Source organism: Aotus nancymaae, unplaced genomic scaffold (genome assembly GCF_030222135.1).
Source record: "Aotus nancymaae isolate 86718 unplaced genomic scaffold, 86718_ANA_hifiasm-v0.15.2.pri h1tg000040l, whole genome shotgun sequence".
Taxonomy (NCBI): Eukaryota; Metazoa; Chordata; class Mammalia; order Primates; family Aotidae; genus Aotus; species Aotus nancymaae.
Genome location: NW_026988454.1, coordinates 50,197,244 through 50,221,597, shown reverse-complemented (window position 1 = coordinate 50,221,597; position 24,354 = coordinate 50,197,244). Strand labels below are relative to the sequence as shown.

Genomic DNA, 24,354 nt, shown 5'->3' with positions numbered 1-24,354 from the left:
AGAGCTGGGTCCCTGGTTTAAACACCTCTGTAATCCATACAATCCTTGGCATGCTATAGTGCACATACAGAGTTCATACTTCTTTGCTCTTTTAGAAACTTCTTGGATAAGACAATTCTTGGAAAAAGTTGTCAAGACTCAATATTTCTGCTGAGATTTTCCACAAGGAGGCAGATTAATACTCAGAATAAAAACTTTTTTCCTTATAATTTGATTCAAAGTCACTCACTCTTCTGAGAAATCACTATTAGAATTCAATAATGGCCAGGATTCGCTAAAGTTATAATACTTAGTCATTTTTTTAAGCTCGTAAACAGATCATAACCTGTGTAACTTTTAGTAATACTTTTTCCTACCAGTCAACATCAGCTATATCAACAAAGGCAATCCAACTTTTAAACAATATGTTCATATTTAGTAGAATCTTTTAATATGTAGATTAAGATACTAGTCAAATCAGATCTCCCAAAATAAAAGGTGTATGTGTGTGTATACTCTCTCTCTCACACACACACACACAGAGCGCTTTTATTTATTAGAATTCACTTAACCAGAAGTATAAATATATTATACTCTCCAAAATTTTGTTTCTCAGTGAAATATCATGTGTATATACAAATAAAAAGAAACCATAATGTATTCATAAACTGACACAATGAATTTATATTTTATGTGGAATATACAAATATGTAAGTTCCAATTTTTATTTTAACAATTAAACTGTACCAAGAGACCAAAGATTGTATGTGCACATGTTTTTGTTTTGGGGGCGCTTATGGTAACATAATTAACTTACAGATCATCAGGACAATTTCTTGGTGGCTCCAGTCTCCCTCCTGTTTGCACATAGTTTAAAACATCAAGATTTGAATGAGCTGGATAAGGCTGATGGCCAAGAGTTAAAATCTCCCAAATCAGAATTCCAAAAGACCTAAGAATATTAGAAAGTTTGCTTTAATTATACTTATTACAAACACCAGGTTTACAGTAGTTTCTCCAACAACATTTTTCCTGGGGCTAGCAGGGTCTACTTTTTTGGAGTATTATTGGCCTCATAAAAGGCAAATGGGAGATATAAAAGCAGACTGATCTTAAGAAAAAGTAGAACAAGACACTGCATATAAGAAACTACTTCAAAGGTGATAGGGTGATAGGAAGGCTTGAAGGAGGCACACATGTGCACACACAGAGACAGAGACACAGACTCATATGCATGCTCACATATATGCACATCCACACACACATGCACACACAGAAACACACACACGTGCATGCACACACAGAAACACATGCACACACACACATGCATGCACACATAGGTACATACATGTATACACACACTCATAGTCTGTTTCTCTCCCTGTCTGAAACCCTACTTTAGGACTCCATTATCTTAGACTTTTAGAACATCGACATGCAGACACACATAAGGGTGAGCACAAAAGCATTTCAGCATTTTCCTCCTAAGCTTGCAGGGGATACAGTGCCAGTAAACACTGAGAGGGAAGGCATGACTAAAAATTGGCAGCACTGAGACATTTTATTTCATCCCTAATTTTGCCTAGGGCCAGCCCAACTTAAAAGTCATTGAATAAACCTTTACATTTTGAGCTGTTCTATTCAAAAGTTGGGAGTCAACAAACAAAAATAAGGGGTGTTATTCAAATAATAAAGAGACATCCAAATCTCCCCAGTGTCCTAATCTTTTTGAAATCCATGATTTAAAGTTTACGATAAATTAATGACCAAACATTCCCAAATAGTAGTCATTTGGGTGCACACTTGGACATTAATTCCTAAGTATTAATTCCTATTAGTCATATGCTTTTACATCTTTGGAATGTAATAAAATATTTAAATTAAATCTATCTATTTCATAACAAAACTAATTCAGGGAGGAGCATGAACTACTGAGACCCAGGAATAGTCCCACCATAACCACCAACTCTCACTTTAGCTTGAGGCAAATCACTTAATCTCTCTCACACATTAAAAAAGCAAGATTAGATGTCCTTTTAAAATCCCCTCTAAGGTCTGATGATTCTGTCAGCATTACTCTGTGTCCCATTAAACTTACCATACATCAGAGTGAGTAGTGAAGATTCCATCCATCAAACTTTCTGGAGCCATCCACCGAACAGGGAGCAGGCCTTCCCCTCTCTTTCTATAGTAATCATTTTTATAGATGTCCCTAGCGAGTCCAAAGTCCCCAATCTTCACTATCCGTGGACTGGTATAGTCTTTCACAGAAACAAGGCAATTTCGAGCTGCCAGATCCCTATAGCAGAAGTTATATTTAATAAAATAATAACGATAAAATTCCAGAAATCAAATAGGCAACCCTAGTAGGTCTGTAAAGAAGAGAGGCTTTTTTTTCTTTAAGTTTTGGGACGCATGTGCTGAATGTAATGTTTGTTACATAGGTATACATGTGCCATGGTAGTTTGCTGCACCTATCAACCCATCATTTACATTTAAAGCCCCACATGTATTAGATATTTTTCCTAAGTTCTCCTTCTCCTTGCCCTCCACCCCTGACAGGCCCTGGTGTATGATATCCTCTCCCTGAGTCCATGTGTTCTCATTGTTAACTCCCATTTATGAGTGAAAACATGCGGTGTTTGGTTTTCTGTTCGTATGTTAGTTTGCTGAAAATAATGGTTTCTGGCTTCATCCATGTTCCTGCAAAGGACATGAGCTCATTTGTTATTTATGGCTACATAGTATTCCATGGTGTATACGTGCCACATTTTCTTTATCCAGTCTATCACTGATGGGCATTTGGGTTGGTTACAAGTCTTTAGTATTGTAAATAGTGCTGCAATAAACACGTGTGCATGTGTCTTTATAGTAGAATGATTTATAAAAGAGATGCTTTATTAAAATTATTGCTATTTTGAAGGAATTAAAATGTTTAATTATCTTGTGTGCTTTACCCACACTACAGGTGACTATTGTGCCAATATCCATAATAACCCTGTATCCAGAAAAAAAGTGTACCTGTGAATGAAGTGCATCTGCTCCAAGTAGACACAGCCTTTTGAAATATCTACACACAGGTCTATGAGGTCAACCAAGGTGAGTAAAGGACCATAAAACTGTAAGAAATGAAGGAAAAATTACAGGTAGTTTTCTAGTTTGCATGCAATATATACATGTATGTGTGAATATAAGTAAATACATGTATATGCTTATACATGTATGTATCTGATATTTAAAAGGGATATTTAGTTATAGTTATAAGAATTCAAACATAGAGGAAAACAAGCTTATGTTTTCTATGCAAATATATATAAATAAATGATGGCTATGTTTAGGAAGTAGAGGCAATATGGAATTTTCATTGGAGAGACCTCCAGGTGTCAGGTCAGACAGATCAAGATGTGAAACCTAGTTCTGGTACTTACTAGTTGTGTGAACTTGCTAAAGTTACTTAACTCACTAAGCAAATTTCTCATATGTAAAATGGGTGATAATACTGACATTGCAAGACTCAAGTAAGTTACAATATATGGTTGGTGGAACACAAGCACTTAACAGTTGCTGCTCTCATAAGTGGTAATAATGATCAGTTATTTAGTGCTAGTTGGTTTAATTACTGACCCAATGGCACTCTGTTTTGTCAGTCATGACAATGGGCTTGTTTCTCATACCAGCCCCGTATAAATTGCTAGCAATACCCTATTTCAAGGTTCCAAATTACTCCTCTCATCTAAGAGAGCCGGTACAAATATACACTTGAGCCTGTACTGGTTGCACTGATTTCTGAAAAAAAGCCAGTTGAAGTTTTTATTAGTACCAATCAAAGTTCCTGCCCTGAAGCTATATTCCTACACTGTTTGCCTCTTTCCATTGCCCTGCAATTACCCTGGTTCAAGCCATTGTCATCCCTAATCTGATGGATTCAAAAATTTCCCGTGTCTCCAGCCTCCTTTGCTTTCATTAGCTTGCTTTGTTGTGACCCACTTCCTGTGGAGTCTATTATAAATACCTGAGCACAGCCTCCACAGCACCCTCAGGCTGCACCAGCCTCTCTCCAAGTCTACCAATTTCCAATTGTTTCTCCTCTCTCAATCTGTGCTTCAGTTATGCTGGTCCACTTGCAGTTCCTTATACCTACCCTGCATTTCTCAGCCTGTCTTCTTTATTCCTGCTATCGTTTTTTCTCCCGGAATGTCCTCCTGTTTCCTGATTTCTATCCGCAGCCTTAGCTGAGTATCTCAAATGATTCCCAACCTCCAAGTTCCTTAATTTCTTAAAAACAAATGCGCTTAAGTGCTGTTCTCCCTACCTCCCCTGAGAAGTTTATCTCTTGCCCCCAAACTAGGAATAATCCTGATGTTCTGGGCTCACTATTGCCATGATCCTGCTCAACCACACCTACAGCTAATAACTAGGCTCTGACCTTACTCCCAAATCAATGCCCCTCCAACCTTATTCAGGTCCACTGTCTCTTTGCCTGTGTCTGAGTCTCTGCTGGATGTCTTGAATGGTTCACTGGCTCCTGTGTAAATGGAACCCTCCTCTGCACTTGGCAAAATCTACTCTACCTGTGAAGACTTTCTCCAGGCCTGGGGTCTTACTCCGGAACTTCATTCTGGTGGCTAGTGCCCTGTTCCCTGCTGACAGATTTTCGTAATGCTGCCTGCCTGCTTGGATCTCTGACTGTTCCCTCCTTCTGATATCCCATGTGTCAACCTCTTGGGATACCTCATCACTCCATGTTGGGTTTCCTTGACTGTAGATGCTACCCTGGACTTACCACCTGTTATCTCTTGTTAAACACTTAAGACATATCAAACTTTGATTTCAGTCTATCCCTAGTCAAAGCCTTTCATAACTCAGTGGGAAAGTAGAGTTCAGCTACTGTTCTACTTCCCGCTTTGGTTGTGTCTGAATCAGAAGACCTCTTCCATGAAGCCCCTCAGCTTTCCTCAGTTGAAAATCATGTCTCCTTCCTCTGGGCTTCTGCAGTATATTCTCCACTGCACTCTAATGAGTCCACCTACTTCCTACTTTAAGTGGATTATTTATGTGCGACTTACATCTCTACCATGTAGCAAGTCCCTTAAGTGCAAGAGCCACATCCTTCATTGCCGTATAGTAAACACCCAGCAAAAATTTGGTGAACTGAATTTTACCTGGAAGGCAGCACATTTACTGAATACTCGTATTTGACAGTTTTTTGTTTGTTTGTTTTGCTTTTTTCTATCTTAATACAATCCTTTTAACAAAAGTTAAGGCCAGGTGTGGTAGCTCACACCTGTAATCCCAGCAGTTTGGGGAGCCAAAGCAGGCAGATCACTTGAGGCCAGGAGTTCGAGACCAGCCTGGCCAACATGGTGAAACCACACTTCTACTAAAAATATATACATACATATATATATATATACACAAAAAAAAATTTATCTGGGCATGGTAGCACATGTCTGTAGTCCCAGCTTCTCAGGAGGCTGAGGCAGGAGAATTGCTTAAACTTGGGAGGCAGAGGTTGCAGTTAGCCAAGATCATGCCACTGTACTTCAACTTGGGCCACAGAGCAAGCCTCTGTCTCAAAAAAAAATGTGACAAGGAGATTTAGGAAGCTTTTGATTAAATATTTCATTTGTTGATGAAGAAACTGAATCCTCAAAGCAAAGGACTAGACTAAGCTTTCTGGGCCTAGTTGCAGTCAATTCTTAGGCATTCAACCCAACTAAACAGTCCTTGAATGCCGGGAGAGAGAGAAAAAGGCTTCTGCTGGTTCTTCTGGTATGGTGCCTCTGAGCATCCCATGTGGAGAGAGGCTGGCCTCAAATGAACTCAGCATGAGGGCGAGCATTTGTGGTGGCTCCCATAGGCCTCAGGCCCTTATTCTGCCTCAGCACCTAATGACATCTCTATGGTTGCAGCAGTGGAGACGAGGCCCTGGAAGCTGTCTTTGGCAGCCACCAGAAAAGGCTGCGGAACAACTGGAGTGCATTTGAGAACCAATCTTTATAAACATCAGGATCCTGGATGAATCAAAGTGATTTGGAAAAAATAGATCCATGTGTATTTCAGTCCATCCTTTTTCATCCTCTCTTCTCTTTTCTTACCCCCAGCCCCACCACAAAATAAGACAAATCCACAGATTAAATTTATTGTTTAGATGAGAGATTGAATATGTGCATTTTTAGTTCCACTCTTTTCCCAAACCTTACTAGCATGGCAGTACAGGGAAAGTTTTCATAATTTCACAAGCGCAAATCAAATGTCAGGAGAACTGACATGGCATACAAAGCATTCTAGAAGAGGGAAAGCAAATGGAGGAGTGGTAATTTAGCAGAGCCAAGAGAGATGAAAGCTGACTGCCCACAGAAAATAGAGGCAAGAATTGAGCTGTTTTTCACTATGGAACCCCAGAAGTCTTCAGAATGGGAGGCAGCAGGCAGCCCTGAATACAGGGATGAGAAGGACTGAAAGCAAGAAGAATGTTTAGGTTATTTAAGGCCTAACTAAGTCATAGATTCCTCTACCACAGATGAAGTCTTTTGTCTGTAGGAAACAAACAGACAACAGAAATCTGAACCAAAATAACTCTAAGTTCAGAGATACTACCAGTCGCACTGAGGCACTGTACTAAAATGCGGAGAATTGAAATTAAGTGACAGTCCACATACTGAGCCTTGAGACCTCCAGCCCCCTCTAAACGCCCTGAGTTGATGTATCAGGCATTTACTGCCCAGAGAAGAAATGAGCAATTTCCTCTGAGGTTAAACTGGCATATGTCAGGGAAGAGATTCAGTTACTGACACTGGAGGACCCCCAGTGGAAGAGCAGGGTCCCACCTAACACCAAAAGGAAGCTTCCTTGGACACATAGGTTCCCATCATTTTGTAAGGCTCATGATTAAATATGAAACCAGCCAAGAATACTGAACATTTGAGAAAGATTCTCACATCGAATCAGATTCCAAAACAAAGAGGAACAAGGAAGCCAAGACAATTCAGGAAGCAAATTAACGCTTTTTGAAAAACATAATTAATATCCTAAAAAAAGATGAGTACAATTTTGCATCTGTGAACAAAACCAGAATATTATTTTAAAATGCAGGCAAAATACAAACAAGTCTGTGAAGAATTAAAATATGGTAACAAAAATTTTTAATTCTACAAAAGGATCAGGGGACAAAGTTGAGGAAATCTATCAAAATAGAAAGCAAAATGACAAAAGCTAGAAAATAGGAGAGAGCAGGTAATAGAATAAGAAGATGAAAAAAGCAGTCCATTATAACAGGATTTCTAGAACAGAGAAATAGAGGGAATAAGGAATTTTATTGATTATCAAAGAAACAATGAAAAAAAAATCCTGGAACTGGAGGGAATGATTAGCAAAGTAACTGTTAATTTTCTTATAAGTACTCTTATAAGTAACAGTACCACAGATAAAACTTTCCTCAAATTTTTGAAGGGGAGGAGGCAAAAAGCAGACTACTGATAATAAGTTCAGGAATCAGAATGGCATGAGAATTCTTACTGGCAACTGTAGAAGCTAGGAAACAAAGATGTAATGGCTTTATCTGTTAGATGAACAGTTTTCCAGCCAGGCGCGGTGGCTCACGCCTGTAATCCCAACACTTTGGGAGGATGAGATGGGTGGATCACGAGGTCAGGAGTTTAAGACCAGCCTGGCCAAGATGGTGAAACCCCATCTCTACAAAAATACAAAAATTAGCCAGACACCTGTAGTCCCAGCTACTTGGGAGATTGAGGCAGGAGAATTGCTTGAACCTGGGAGGCAAAGGTTGCAGTGAGCCAAGATTGCACCACTGCACTCCAACCTGGGCGACATAGCAAGACTGTATTTCAAAAAACAAACAAAAAAAGTAGCGATTCAATCACTTTCTGTCACAGGGAATTGCTTGAACCAGTGAGGAAGAGGTTGCAGTGAGCCAAGATCATGCCACTGCACTCCAGCCTGGGCAACAGAGCAACAAGACTCTGTTTCAAAAAGAAAAAAAAAAAAAGGTTTCAATGTAAAAGTTCAGTCAAATTGTCAACTAAGTGTGAGGGAAAAATAAAGGACATTTTCTCAAAAAATTTTTTAAAAAGCAGATTTTTGCTGCACATGCATGCTTTCTCTTTTCTAAAACAAATAGACAAAAAATCATGAGATAAAAGGAAAAAGCCCCACATGGACAAGAGTTGAGGGAAATTCCCAGAGCAAGGGTGAAGGAAACCCCTACCACAGCAGCTGTGTAGCTATCCTAGAGCACAAGCATGCACACTGTTTCCAGGAAGGAAGTGTCCAAGAAAAAATTAAGCACTGGATAATCTGATACTGTTAACCATATTGAGAAAAGTGTTACAATTCAGTCGAGGAGTTTACATATATAAAAAATTAAAATAAAAAAAGAGGTATTTATTAAACTAGTCCAAGGAAAAAAAACTTACAATGGTAACATTTGGATAATTCAGCTCCAAAAAATAATAATAATAACTAAGTAGTTCCAATAATGCAAACCTGGAAGGGTGGTTTATCTGCAAATTGTGATAACTGTCGGAAGACGGGGCAGGCAAAGTTTTCCTGTGTATAGCATGGTGGGGGTTGGACAGGTATATTATGAGGAAGTCTAAAAGAGTTAAATCCTCTTCTTCCATAGTGGGCAATTTACCCTAAATTGAAAAATCAACATGTGTCAGCATGAGCAGACTATTTAGGAGCTTGGAAGTAAATACCAGAATATATGTGCTGGCCTGAGAGGTGGGAATGAGGCAGTGCATGGGGCTTCTGTTTTTCACTATATGCTTTGTCACACGTTTTAAATTTTTAGCTATAAGATGTTTACTGTGATAGAAAAAGAAATGTTTTAAATCCACCAGATTTAAACTTTGGTGACTTGCCTTATTTCAGGTGCTTTCATCTAAGGTATAAAGTAGGTTCCCGCAGGTAGTCACCCCTGGCCCTGTCAGCTATTCCACAGTATTTTCAGGGCTCATAATATGCCACCCACTGCTCCAGGTGCCAGGGATACAAAAGAAGAAGGACTATGGCTGTGTTTTGCAGACAGAGCTTGTTAGCATGGATGTAGGGAAATATTTGAAAGCAAGGAACTAGATGGGTGGGGTAGGGAAGGATGTACAAAATCAAGAGCTCTGTTTGGGGCAAAATATGTTTGAGATGCCTACTAAAATCCAAATAGATATGTCAACTAGAGAGGAACATACAAGTCTGTACTCAGTAAAGACATCAGGACTGGAAATATAATTTGGGACAGACAGGCATATAGATTAAGTATAGAGATATGGCTTTCCAACTCCACATGATCCCTGTGCTCCAGAAAAACGTGATTCTGGCAACGAGGGTCTTATTCTCCCATTAAATACTAAAAGCAGGCTCAAGGTCACATGATCAGAAAATGCCAGAATGTTAACCAAGGGTTCTGATTGTCAAAATCTAACATGAAGGAAATAGAAAATTTTTTTCTGTAAAAGTCTTCTAAGGTTTTACCACTGCAGTCTATTAAATTTAAAGAAAATTAATAGGGAATTATAGGGCATTTGCAGTATCAAACCAATATTTAGATCCCAGCTGCCTACCGTTGTCATGCGTGCTTTACGCAAATAGGTAAGAAGGTCTCCTCCTTCCATCAGTTCCAGGATAATGTATTGGGGTTCATTCAGCAGACAAACTCCAAGCTGCTTCAGAATGTTGGGATGATTAAACCTGCTGAAAGGTGGAAAGACACAGGATGACGTGACAGAGGCAGGAGTCCTAGCCCCTTGGACTCTTCATGGGGCACAGCAATCCTTTATCAATAGTTTCCTTCAAAATCCCTGACTGTCTCTAACGCTTCCTTTTCCAAATACTGGTTTGTGTGCTTACCTTAAGGAGGTAATACGGCAACCCCTAGTGGCCGTGAGTATGGATAAAATAGGTTGGTTTTTACAAGAAATAACATTTATATTAAGCATATTTTGGAAAAGAAAGCGATTTTAACTAGTAGCCTCCTTGAAAAGATATTGTAAAACATTGTGCTTTGGGTCATTACAGGCATGAAATATATCCTCTCCCTTTCAGGAAAACAACTCAGAAATGCAGGTTTAGCTAAACAGTTTTCTCAAGACATTAAACCAAGTAAGTCCTAACCTAATACTTGGAAGCCAGAGCTTGAGACCCAATCAACCACTGCCTCAAGTCTTCCCTTTAAGATGTGATTGAGCAGTTTTTATGACCACAAACTCATAGTTGCAGACAACTTTATTAAGACAAGGGATATTTTCATTGACATTACAGCATTTGAGAGAACTCGTTCTTACTGGGTATACTTGACCATTATCACACATTTAGATGAACACAAGCATGTCAAAAGCCAAACGTTTCAGAAGTCACTTGCAAAACATTCTCCTTGTTGAAGACAAAAGAAAGGATAACCTTTTGCCTGAGAAGTACCTATACCCAGGCTTAGAAAACTGATTTCTATAAACTACTTGCTCTGCAGATGTAGTTCCATTTAAATGTTTGAACCATGTTTGTTTTCGGCATGATCTATTATGTCAGGCCATTTTGGATGTTAAAAATAAGTCAAGCAGACTTAAAACTTCTTACCCATATCAAGAGAAAATTATTTCAGAACTACCTCATTAGATGTGCCTCCTTCAGAAATTCAATCTTCTCCTGGTCTGTGGAACCCTTCTTCAAAGTCTGTGCAACATAAAAACAAGTCAGGAATCAGTATAGCAAACATTTCTGTGAGCTCAGTGGGTTAATGGAGATTGTTCTGTTTGTTTTATAATATCTACCCTGAAAGCTGGAAACAGATCGTAGATAAAGCATGTGAATGTATTATGTAAACCTTTCAAATGTTACCTCCTGTTATTGCTAGTAGAAGAATATGCAAAATAAAAATGTCTAGTAATATTTACACAATGTTCCTCCAAAAGGTAGAAATTTTAAGAGACCAAGTTTTGTTGTTTAGGTCAATTTCTTAATTTTCAAATTTTTTTTCTCAATACGTTTCCCCTGTCTCCTTGGTTCAATTTATTTCTTGGAGGTAAGGTTCCCAGTCCCAAGCAGTTGATCAAAGCTAACAATGAAAACTGTGTTCTGAAATTCTCCAGCCTCCATTGGAAATTGGGGTGGTCATACAACTCAGTGATGGTCAATGGTATATAAGAGAAAAACTGCTGAGGCAGGGAGGGAGCTTTGAAGACTTTTGCCTTCCTGCACATGTACATTTCCCATCATCTTTCCCCCTCTCCCTGGCCTGAATGAAAATGTGATGCTTGCTTCTTTGGCAGCCATCTTGGAACAATGAGGCAGCAAGCATGAACAATAGCCAAGAAAATTTCAGAGATACTGGCTCTGACCTGACACGCTAGCCTGAACCAAAGCCAGCAGTCATCTTGTTATGTGAGAAATAAACATTTATTTAAAACAGTGAAGGCAGGAGTAAGTTAAAGAACTTTTAAATTGCATCATTTGGAAGCAGAGAGGATTTTGCCAACTTACCTAGTTGTATAGCTCACCCTCAAAGCAGTATATTTCTAAAAAGCAGAGATCAGGATACTGCTCAATGACATAAAAGATTCATCCTCCCTTTATCAAAGGAAAGTTTTGCAAAAATATAACAGTATATCCAGTGCTTCCTTAAAAATACATTAAATACACCATGATAAATAATCATGTAGTCTGAGACTGACAAACTACAGCCTGTGGGCCAAATCCAGACTGTTACCTCTTTTTGTATAGCCTATGATCTGAAAATCGTTTTTCCATTTTTAAATGGTTGAAAAAGTCAAAAGAATACTACTATTTCATAACATATGAAAATGATATCAAATTCAAATTTGGGTGTTCATATTTTATTGGTACATAGCCACACTCATTTATTTACATATTGTCTATGACAATACAACAGCAGAGTCTGTATGGCCAGCAAGTCTAAAATATTTACTATCTGCCCATTTAAGGAAAGGTTTGCTAACCCTTGGTCTAGTACCTTAAGAATGTGTTTTACAGCTCCGGTTCTCTTATGGTATGTTTGAAGGAAAATGATTGATGGGTCTTAGCTAATTAGTAGCCTTAGAGGTAATGCAAACCCTGGAGATTGTTGATTACAGACAGTGTACCTATGTAGGAAATGCTTCTTTAAAATGTGATTTCTATAGCTATGGATAGGCTTCGACATTCTACCAGCCCCCTTTTCAACAAATAGCACTCAACTTTTATTATAATTATATCCATGTCAGTCCTTGTAGATATGGTGATATAATATCTCAAGGAGTTCTAAGATCCACATTACCTTCACTGCTACTTTGATTTCACCACTTCCAACACCTAAGATGTCCACTGCTCTTCCTTCATACACTTCTCCAAAGGCTCCACTTCCCAGCAAGAGACGCAGAGTCAGTTTCTCCCGAGGGAAGGCAGGAAGATTTTCAATCTCCTCTTGCGTTGGAAGAGTACTGTAAAATAGCAACATTGTTGTCTCCCCACCCTCCACATACATAGGGTATACAAATTTGTGTTGGTATTGGTAATTGTGCTTGAGAGAGAAAGAAATATCTCATGGCTTTGTGGCACTGTGTGTTCTATGTGACGTGGTGATGTGGAGCTTTGTGCTCCTAATATACTTTTCTATACTACCACCTTTTACCCAGACAGAGCATGATAGTCCACTTAATTCCGATAAAAACATACACGCGTATGCATTGTCTCAAGACTTTTATTGTTACTTGCTGTGTCGAAATTAGTAGATATTAACTTCTTCAGATTACCAATTTGTGTAAAAAGCTATTGCAAATTAGTACAAATGTATCTGGGTTTATAAGCTTTTCTTTTAACTATTTGACACATGTGACATCTTATACAAAACAAAATTTACTATGACCAAAAAATATCACCCCCATCACCATAGGGTTACCTTTTAGAAAGCCAAGTTTCTCACTTGGAACACTACAAGGTGGGGGAAAGCTGCTATATTAAAAATGCTTTCAATTTTGAATGGAGAATCTTGAGTAGCAGATATTTGCTCAAAGGAAAGTCACCTCTAAACAGCTGATTTAGATCACCTTTGTGTCTACTTCAAATCCTTTGTTTTTACACCTTGCATTATACATTTCTGAAAGCAAGGCCTATGACCATGTAAGTCCTTTTTGCATAGATCCTAATATAATAAACCTTTGCATAAGACACTTGAATATCTTCCTTAATTATAATGACAACAAAAGTTCAAAATTTATCTGTCTTAAGAAGGTTTTGTGGGCAATCATTATACACCTTCTGAAATGGAGTAAGACTGACTTAAGGCTGACCATGTACACAAGGTTCCTGAAACTCCTCTCCTCTCAAACACTGCCCCCAGGTGAACCAACCATGTTATCATCTATTCTCGTCAATGTAGCATTTTTCTCCTTCTTTCATCTGTTTTTGAGCTACATGATAAAACACTGGAAAATAATGGACTTTTCTGTATTTTTCTTACAACCACATAATTTGCCATCCATTCCACATTTGAGAGTGGAAGAGGAAGTTATTAATAATTATGCCAGAAAAATGGGTAGAAACCATGACAGTCCTGGGCAATGCGGAATTCATAGGCACTCTCGTTGCTGTTGCCCACCCTTTGCCTAGGTGCTCCATAATGACGGCCAAAGCTACGTACTGTATCGCATAGCAGGCATTAGCCAGGCCTACTCCGGCTGCCAGACCTCGCAGTTCAGCCAACTCTTGGTCTTCGTTAATAAGCACTGTCGGCCCTTCCCTGGCGCTTTTTCGAGTCTTTAATCTTCTATGCCAGACTATAGAGAAAAAAATGACATAATTTACAAAGTAAAATATTGCTTCTTTATTTCTTTGGAAATGTTAACAGTGCATTTTAAATGTTTTTATGTAAGAACATTATTGATAGAATAGTTATAGAACTTTTCATAATTTGATTTTAAAATATGCTCATAAAAAAACTAATTAAATCCCAGTAAAAAGCCATATAAAAGCACACAAATCATACTACATCACTTTTAATCTCACTTCTTAAAGTTTAATGTATTTCTTACTGTTATAAACAAATTAAAGTATCTTAATATTAAAACTAATTTGTCAAAATCACCCATAAACTTGAGTCAAAATAAATAAAAACAAACATAATCATTAGTGAAACAAATTCATTTTTGAGTTTAGTCATATCCAGGTTATACTCCTCAGTAGAAAAGGAAATGCTTTCAGTGTAATGGCAATTTTTTTTTTTTTTTTTTGCAGAGTACAAGAGTGTATATCTTTGTTGTTCATATATGCACACTCAAATATGTAGAAAAAAGTATCGGAAAGAAGCTTACCAAATGTTAGCAGTTGCCTGCCCTAGTTGTAGAATCATGAGTGATTTGTATTGTCTTCTTTATATAATAAGCAGTATTAGTTTTATGATAAAAAAGAAAATGTTATTTTTTAATATGAAAATATAATTATGCCAATAAGATCATTCATCTGTACTGGAATATTGGCTCAGAAGTTGAAAACAGCAAGTGTGCTTCAAGAGATGATCATTAAAATTTAAACTTAATTCCACAGTAGCTTCCGTACTCAAGAAATTAAAGTTTTATTCACATGAAATTCAATTTGAGGAACTACACAATGAAAGATCACAAGTACCTTTACTAAATTAATTTTTCATACTTGAAACATTCTCACCACCTTGCTTCACTTTTAAATGCCCAGTGTAAGCCCACATCCTCAATGATGCCTTCTGAAACCTCTGCAACTTCTGCTGATCTTTCATATCTGAACTTCAAAGACCAATTGTGCCTCTCCGTGAGCGCTCACCCTATGCACTGTCTTGTTTATTTCATCTACTATTGACTTTTGTTATTATTTAACACATATCTTGCTATTTATCTTTCCACACAGGCATGTCTTACCTCCCTCATTAAATGGCAAGCTCCTGAGGCCAACAGCTGTATTTTACAGGCTTACATTTCCCTCTACTCCCAGCAGAAGCAGAAGACTAATGTTGTCCATTAGATATGACCACTCAGAAGCAAAGGATGTCGACACTCATTTTTAAAACTGTCTTAATTTTAGTATAACTGTTGAGTGCCCTCAGCAAGATACAAATTTTAAAATAATTGAGACTTTCTGTTATTTTAATGACTCAATCTTTTCTCATGCACGCACACACTCTTACTAGTAAAACCACATGCACTGCTGCTAAAAGCAAAGAACTGAATTAGCTTAGCTAGACTCAAAAATTCGTGAATTTTCAAACAGGAATAAAGACCTTTAAGTCCTGAGAAAGTCAGATATCCATAGGATGTCTTGGAAGCACAATAGGTTGTCTGAAATTATCTCATGTTCATCCACTAGAGTTATGGGTTTTAACAATGATGATGTACAAGAAAGCAAGCAAAGGTCAGCCGAGGGATTCTTCGTGTAATACTCCTTCCCAGTAGGAAAGCAGACAAGCAGTCAAGCCTATATGCCAACTGCCAAATATACTGCAGTCATATGCGTAATTCTGGAGGGGCTGGCTTAGTGGCACAAACATCAGCTGTGCAATACTTAGACTCTCTGGAACCACAGGTTAAAATCCTGGCAGGGTCAGCTGAAATTTTTAGCTTTCCAAGTTTGCTGAAAGAGTTTCACATATTGTCTGGGTAGAACCTTTGAAAAAAAAAATCTCAAATTAAGCTTCAAAGTTCTCTCATATAGATCGTGACTCCAAGCAGTTTGCAGAAAAAAAATAAAGATTTAGAGCACAGTAAAGTGTTGGCTTTATTTATCCTGAGAGTTCAACTTTATGTTTGACTTTTCCATTAACTTTCCCTTGTAGCTTACCCCTATTTGTGAACAAAATAAGCCACAACTTTCTTAATATGTGTTTGAGTGTTCTTTTCTGGTAAGAATCATGCCCTTCTTTTAATGATTCAGTGTGTTGGGAACTCTCAATATTAGCAATAGACAGGGGACCATATATCTTATAAGCCAAAACTGGACAGTTTGAGGACTGAAAGAAAATGCTGTTAATATTTGTGCTGAAACTGAAATAAACAAGAATGTATGATCACCATGATAACTAAAAGTCTAATACTTGACCATTCCTTTGAGGTTGTCACTGCATTTTATCATCATTAAAGTAAATCTTCTTATTAAAAAATAGCTTTCTGTCTACCTCACCTAATTTTTCTGCTTTCCTGGTCATTTGTAAATGAGCAGGGATTTGAAATAAGCAAATCAGATGTCTGAAAGCAAGAGTGGATCCCACAAGCCAGAAATGGATCTTCTGCAACAGAGGCCTTACTCATTCCAAACCAGCCTGTCTGCTTAGAAACCAAAACTATCCCAACCAAAGATTGTCACTGGCCTCCCATTAATCCTATACTTTTTTCTGTACCCAGGGTTATTTTTCTTTTATTTATTTCAAACTATAAGCCACAAAACATTTGTATGCAGCCCATCAGAAACAAATAACGTTTTAAAGAAAGCTAAAAGTTGGTGCCCTTGTGAGTAGTTTTATCTAAAGTATATCATTAAATGTACATATTTATTTTTTATAAAATAATTATACCTAGATCAGAAAACAATTCACAGAAGTTTGTAGTTATGAATGTATAACCAAAGGTAACCCTGTAAATTTTATTAACTGAATCAGGTAATATTTCATGTGGGAGGTTAGATCAACTAAGAGATAAACCAATCAGGTGTGATTAAGTAAACAGTTTGTTGCTTATTTTTAAAATTCGATTATACTTACCGAAGGTCAGTGAGATTGTAACAATCAGAAATATTCCAACTATAATAGTAAGTATGAAACTTGTTTCTGGTATCCAAAAATCATCTAATGATAAAAATGAGAAAGAGAAATTAATTCATAGATTAAAGCTAAGTAGCCCCAGTTCTACCTAAACACACAGAGTAATATGGCAGAGCTAGCTACTACTGGATTTTTGCAAGCCAGTTGTTTGCTAGACAGTTGGTAGCTTGAAAGCATCCATACAGAGAACATTTATGCCATGTGAAATCAAAATCAAGGTTTTTGTTTTTTGTTTTTTTTTTTCAGAGAGCTAGTTTACCAAAAAACTACTGGAATATACCCACTCAATCTTCTATTTTAAAATCACTGAGGACACACATGTATATCTTTTTAATATATTTAGAGTCAAAAAATCTCATTCTTCATATCAAAATAGTTGGCATTATTATTTTTATAATATCTTCATACATATTCAATTTCATGGATATTAAATTGAGGAATAAACATGGTAATTTCCCTTAGGTAGTTTTAGTTGTGTAGAGGAAACAAACATGTAAGCCAGAGTCTGGCAAACCATGGCATGAGGACCAAATCTGGCCTGATTTTGTACCCATTAGTGATGAGTAAGTTTTACATTTTTAAAGTGTTATTTGTAAGAAGAAGGAGAAAGAGAAGAAGAAGAGAAAAGGAAAAGAAGAACAGGGATCAGATGTAGCCTGCAAAGTCTAACATATTTACTATTTGGTTCTTTTCAGAAAACATTTGCTGAACTGGGAAGCAAACCTCTGTATACAACTAACTATGGAAAACTAACTATAATACAAGTAAGAATGATTCTGTAGACAACTATCTGTAATACAAATCAGAATGATTCTGTAGACAAGTAACCCTAATACAAATAAGAATAATATAAGTTTTATATAGCATGTGAGGGTATAAAATGCAATAATTCATTTGACTAAGGAGCATCAGTTAAGCGTTATGATGGGTTCATTTAAGTCTTGAAGGACAAGAAGAATTTTAATTGGCAGAAAACGAAGAAAAGGAAATCCCAGCTAAGGAGCACACGGTAGGTGGTGGGGACCTGTATTCTAGGCTGAGGCAAACACAAGGCCAAAGAGCAAGTGACATAAAAGCTTTTTACCAGTCTGATGTGGCTACAGCACAGACATAAATATTGGAAAAGATAGGTCACAATTGGAGGACAAATTATGGGAGAGCTTACATGCCACAAAGAAGTTTGTAGTTGATTTTGAAAGCAGTGAATGGAGAGCCATTGTGGGTATTTCAGAAAGGGGTTAAGTAACCCAGCTTGTGCTTCAACTAGACTTAACTGTCAGCAGTGTGAGTAAGCCAAGGGCACAGGCAAGAAATGACAACTTAAATTAAGAAAGCCAAGGTGGAAAGAGGAAGATAAGAACTCATCAGAGAGAAATCAAGATGGTAAACTCAATAGGACCTGATGACTGAGTACAGGGAAAAATCACATGTGGCACTGAAATTTCCTGCCTATGTGATTAGAAAGACAATATATCATAAACTAAAATGAGATACACAGTGGAAGAGGTAGCTATTGGGGAAGAAACAAAGGTCTTAGGCCTGTTGTGTATAATGTGAGAATGGTAATGAGGCTGGTATAATGTGAATAGAAAAATAAGGCTGCATAGAACAGATTGTGAACAGCCTTGGAAGCCTAGTTATGAGCATGGAATTGATGCAGTAGGAATTAAGGGGGTAGCTAATTATTATTGGGGAGAAAAATGACATGATGATAGTGATGTTTTAGAAAGATCACATCACATGAACGGAATACTTTAATAGTTTGGATAATAAGATATGAATGTGTGTGTGTATACACACACACACACAAACACACACATATATTTAGTCACTGTTTATTGCTAATGTTAAGAACGTACTGATATTTACTACTGAACCTTTAAGTAATAAGCTAGCGTGCAGGCAGACATGGTAACATACCTCCAACTAATATAATATTCTCACTGATTCCACTATATTCACCAAACCCTAGATTATTTGCAGCTACTACTCTGAACTGAAATATTCCTTTCAGATTTTTGGACTTCCATGTGCAAATGCTACTGCAGGATCCATTAAATGTCATCTTCCACCTTAAATCCTGGTTCTGTGAATTATTTGAAGTACTCTTTCTGCAAAAGAAACAGTAAAATGTTAAATATAGAACATATACATGACAACATACATGTTATTTCTAGTTGTTCATAGATCTTCTTGGTGACTGAACTCCAGAGAGTGTCCTTTGGCACACTTTATCCTTGACCTCATTCCTCTCCTGTAATCTGGCTACAGAACACAGCGTGGTTTTATAGTGATCCTAGTGAGGCATGGAGCCAACCAACTCAGCCCACCAAGAAAGTTGTGAATGATCAGTGGTCAGGAGAGAGCTGAGCATCTTTTCCCTACTAATTGCACAAGTAAACTTTCTTCAGAATTCCAAACCTATAAGACAATTATTCCATGATTTTTAACTCGGAAGTTTCCATTTTCTTAATTTTCAGTCTTTTACATTATTTGTAGTTTACTTACACAATAATGGATAACATACAGAATACAAAATTGATAAGGAAGGTGTGACAGTTCAGCTACCAAAGTTATCATTATATCTGAGATTCTGAGGTTTGTTGCTTCCTTTTGTATTGACCTACACCCTACCTCAAAGTCGATCCAATTGTTTTTTATATGAAACATGGAAAGAGCACAAGGGCTGGGTTCAAAACATGTAACTGGAATGACTTTTTACAGAATCATCAAAGGCAAGCTCAAAGTCTTCCATTTATGTCTTCTCTAACAGTGAAGAACATTTCAGGTCTTAAACTTTTCAGACCTGGCACCAATAGTTTCAGGACTTGGCACCAATCCACAGTAAGCTTGGGATACGAGAGAATCTGGTTCTGTTCCTGCGAATTGGCTCATTCTTCTGAAGACCAACAGGCAGTGAGGACTGGCCCTTATAGGAGGCAGAGAAAGGGTAAGAACGTGAGGAGCAACAGGACAGCAGAGTTGGTCACAGCTGTTCCCAGGAGCTGAGGGTCCCTTTAAAGACCATCCTGAGCAAAACATTAGGATGGAGTGTTTTAACACATTTTGTGAAGTCTCACGTTCAGCACTGGCAATTTCATTGTTTAATCAAACAACTCTGATCCAAAAGAAAGAGGCCCTTAAGAATTTGTGAGGTGGCTTTACACAGAGGCCATTGAGAAAAGAAAGAAGAATTTTTATAACGTTTGAGCACCTTTTATTTACAACATACTGTACTGGGGCTTTACATAATGTTGTTTCAATTCACTGAGTCCACAACAACCTAAAGAGATGAAGAGATATTATCAGCTCCATTTTACAGATGAGGAAACGTAAGTTCAAAAAAGGAAAAGAACAAGGACTTAAACATGGCTTGTGTAATGGATAGAGTCGTGTCCTTCCAAAATTCATGCCCACTCAGAATATTTTATGTGACCTTGTTTGGAAATAAGATCTTAACAAATGTAATCAAGTTAAGATGAGATCATACTAGTTTAGAGTGGACCCTAATCCAATGACTGGGGCTCTTATAAGAAGAGGGAAATTTAGACACAGAGAGCACCTTGTGATGAAGGAGGTGATGGTAAGAGTGGTGCATCTACAAGCCAGGGAATACCAAGGACAGCCAGCAGATGCCAGAAGCTAGGAGGCAAAGACGGATTCTTCCCTAGAACCATCAGAACAAGCACAGTCCCGCTGATACCTTGGTTTCAGACTCATAACCTCTAGAGCTGTAAGAATAAATGTCTGCTGTTTCAAGCCACCCAGTTGGTGGTCCTTTGTAGTGGCAGCCCTAGAAACTAATAAGGTTTGTTCAACTCCCAAGTTCATGCACTTGGCACTTATACTACCCTGTCAGCAAGTACACAGAGTCTAACTAGAGTGTCCTTACTGAAGAACTTATTTTGAGATACTGAAGTTACAGCATTCATTTAGTCATCCCATAGTCCACATCCTGACGGTGGAGACCTGGGGCAAGGAGTATGCAGAGTATTTGATGGAGTCACTTAAGTAGCACTTAAGGTGTTACTCAGGGTGACACACTAAAGAGGCCCTAGCAAAAATCTGATGTGTGACTTGACTGATGAACATAATTACAGTCACAAACCACCAAGATAATTCTGTGGGTTAGAATATATTTCACTCTGCATGAAAAGAAGTAACAGAAGCTTCAAGGAGATTTCAGTTAGAAATATGGCCAAGGGAATTCTCTAGTATGAGCAGGAACATTTTTTAAGGTTATGGGAGTGCCAGAGCCAGATGAAGCAAAAATAGATCTAAAGATCAAGGTGCCAGGACTATAATTATGGAAGTGACTTTTGTCCTTGGAACTTCTTAAAAGATGGTTTCATAGTCCTGTGAGAGAAGTGTCTTTGGAATTTGGAATTCTCCCCTCAAGTTGGCATGAAATCAGTCCTTCTGAGCCAGTTATGGTTCACTGTGCTCCCCATACTGGCCAGGTCTGAGGCTGTTCATCAGTGGCTGGTTTTCATTGGTAGTGTGTTTTCACTCCCTGGAAATACACGGCAAACTATAGTCTTCACAATGAACAGAGAATCCTGTGTGACCTATATGCTTCAGACCAATTCAGAACTTGACCTAATTTTATAGTATGAAAAATATCTACTTCATTGCCAATTCTCACTAGAGAGTATTCACCTGGCTAAAGCAAATTATCTTCAGAAATTTACATGCTGTCATCATTTAACATTAAACATCAGCTAAGCTTTTTAAACAAAACTGATATTAAGTAAATATTGGCTGCATGAGCCTATGATCAAACAATTTCCATACAGTGTCAATGAGCAGTTACAGATTTCTGAGAATGATGTGATCTGTTTTATAGTTAGCGTGCCAAGACCAACCTCTAGGAATTGAGCAAAGAACATAATGATGCGTGTTATGCATCATATAGGTCCTTAAACTAAAGATCTTTGTGTTTCTATATAAACACATTTTCATAAATAGTGTTACTTTTGATCACTTTATAATTAACTGCTTAGTTCTTTGTAGTTTACAAAGTACTTTGCAAACACACATACCTTATCTCAAGGATATAGTATATAATCCTACTTCCATTATCTTCAGCTTTCTCCCACTGTATTGAATTTTTATTCCCTTCTAGTAATTTGGGAATGCCTGGTTTACTTGGGACTCCAGCTTTGGAAAAAAAAAGAAAATACTGATTGATATGTTTGAAGTATTAATCTTCTGCATTGAAATCTTTCTATAGAATATGTTAAGGGCAAAGAAAAATAACATTAAAGAAATATTCATAGAGGTGGGGCCAAAGAAGCAACTTCATTTGGGAATCCTTCACCAGCAACCAAGGTATCCAGATTCTCTCATCAAAATTGACTAGAAGGCTGGCATGAGCCACAGAGAGAAGGAAGAGCAGTGTGGTGCAGGAGCGGCCCACCTGAGAGCCACATGGGGAAAGGGAACTCCCTCCCCCAGCCAAAGGAGCTGGCAAGTGAGCAGGCTACCCAGCTGAGGAAACTGCTTTATCCATGGAACTGTGCAACCTGTGGATGGGAAGATCCCACTTGTGAACCCACGCCACCGGGGCCTAGCATCCCAACCCAGAATGGGCAGATTCTTATGGCCTCTCAGCTGGAATCTGCATAAGCCTACAGAACTCCCTGGGGGAGGGGTGACCAGCACAGGCTTCTGCTGCCTGCTGTCTAAGCCCTTTGAGCTCCTTTGGGGCAGAGGCAGCAGCCAGCACTGGGACTCCCAACTGCCAAACATGCTAATCTCCTTGGGTGGGGGAAATGCAGCACCCATTTCTGTAGCTCCAGGCTGCACTTTTCCCCTACTGGAGCCAGGGAGGCTGGACAGCTTGGTCTCAAAACTTGTCCCCACACCCAAACACACCAGCTGTGGCAGTCAGCAGCCAGAGTGCCTCTTCAGGGCTAAACCTGACCCATCCTTCCTCAGTGGGTAGGGCTTCCCTGCAGGATCTCCAATAACTCCAGCCAGAGGCTCAGGGACAGAATTCAGATCTCCCTTGGCCTCAGCTCCTAGAGGGAGGGGTGGTTACACTCTCAGACTTAGCCTCTCCTCCTGGTAGTTCTGAGGAATCTGGGAAGCTCAGACAAGTGGATTTCCCCCCAGTGAAACACACGCTCTCCACCAAGGCACAAAGTGCTTTGTTAAAGAGGTCCTGCTCCCGGTGCCACCCAAGTGGGTGAGACCTTCCAACAGGGTCGTCAGGACACCCTATACAGGAGTGATCCTACTGGCATCAGGTTGGTGCCCCTTGAGGTTAGAGGTCCCAAAAGAAGGAGCAGGCACCCATCATTGCTGCTCTCCAGGCTCTTTGAGTAACATATCCAGGTGTGGGAGCAAATCAGATGAATAAGGCCTGAAGCGAACACCCAGCAAACTGAAGCAGCCCTATAGAAGAGGGACCTGACTATTGAAAGAAAAACAAGCACAAAGTGACAACAACAGTATCAAAAACAATAACAACAAGGTCCTCCACAGAAAACCCATCCAAGGGTCTGCAGCCTCAAAGACCAAAACTAGACAAACTCACAAAGATGAGAAAGAATCAACAAAACAAAAGAATGCTGAAAACCCAAAAGGCCAGAGTGCCTCTTCTCCTCCAAATGATTGGACTATCTCCATCAAGGGTGCAGAATTGAGTGGAGGATCAAATGGATGAATGACAGAAGTAGGCTTCAGAAGATGGGTAATAAAAAACTATCATGAGCTAAAGGAGCATGTTCTAACCCAATATGAAGCTAAGAACCTTGATAAAATGTTAGAGGAATTGCTAACTAGGATAACCAGTTTAGAGAGGAACATAAATGACCTGATAGAGCTGGAAAACACAGCATGAGAACTTCATAAAGCATACACAAGTATCAACAGCTGAATCGACCAAGTGGAAGAAAAGATATCAGAGTTGAACACCACCTTACTGAAATAAGACATGAAGACAAGAATGGGGGAAAATGAATGAAAAGGAACGAACAAAGCCTCCAAGAAATATGAGACTTCATAAAAAGGCTGAACCTACGATTGACTGGAGTATCAGAAGGTGATGGAGAAAATGGAAACAAGCTGGAAAACACACTTCAGGATATTATTCAGGAAAATTTCCCCAACCCAGCAAGACAGGACAACATGCAAATTCAGCAAACACAGAAAACACCATTAAGATACCCCATGAGAACCCCAAGACACATAATCATCAGATTCTCTAAGGCTGAAATCAAGGAAAAACTGTTAAGGGTAGCAAGAGAGAAAGGCCAGGTCGTCTACAAAGGGAAGCCCATCAAACTAACAGTGGACCTCTCAACAGAAACCTTACAAGCCAGAAGAGACTGGCGGCCAATATTCAACATGCCTAAAGAAAATAATTTTCTACCCAGAATTTCATATCCAGCCAAAATAATTTCAAAAGTAAAGGAGAACTAAAATCCTTTCCAGACAAGCAAATCCTGAGGGAATTCATCACCACCAGGCCTGCCTTACAAGAGCTCCTGAAGGAAGCACTAAATATGGAAAGGAAAAACCAGTACCAGCCACTGTGAAAATACACCAAAATATAAAGATCAATGACACTGTGAAGAAAC

General features: G+C 38.5%; 1 protein-coding gene and 1 long non-coding RNA gene across 2 annotated transcripts in view; one reads left to right on the top strand and one right to left on the bottom strand.

Moving 5' to 3' along the window:
* ROS1 (ROS proto-oncogene 1, receptor tyrosine kinase) overlaps positions 1-24,354 on the bottom strand; it is a 132,930-nt gene that overhangs the window by 17,063 nt on the left and 91,513 nt on the right. Inside the window, exons 33-42 of the mRNA XM_064360761.1 lie at positions 21,811-21,928; positions 18,689-18,879; positions 16,709-16,792; positions 13,628-13,763; positions 12,266-12,428; positions 10,601-10,665; positions 9,561-9,690; positions 3,001-3,098; positions 2,078-2,278; positions 797-931 (exon numbers count right to left, since the gene is read on the bottom strand). Of these exons, the coding sequence (XP_064216831.1) occupies positions 797-931; positions 2,078-2,278; positions 3,001-3,098; positions 9,561-9,690; positions 10,601-10,665; positions 12,266-12,428; positions 13,628-13,763; positions 16,709-16,792; positions 18,689-18,879; positions 21,811-21,928 (1,321 nt within the window). The remainder of the gene's footprint in view (positions 1-796; positions 932-2,077; positions 2,279-3,000; positions 3,099-9,560; positions 9,691-10,600; positions 10,666-12,265; positions 12,429-13,627; positions 13,764-16,708; positions 16,793-18,688; positions 18,880-21,810; positions 21,929-24,354) is intronic.
* LOC135268337 (uncharacterized) overlaps positions 1-24,354 on the top strand; it is a 60,308-nt gene that overhangs the window by 28,590 nt on the left and 7,364 nt on the right. Inside the window, exons 3-4 of the long non-coding RNA XR_010336630.1 lie at positions 2,948-3,078; positions 17,464-17,532. This is a non-coding gene — a long non-coding RNA (uncharacterized LOC135268337). The remainder of the gene's footprint in view (positions 1-2,947; positions 3,079-17,463; positions 17,533-24,354) is intronic.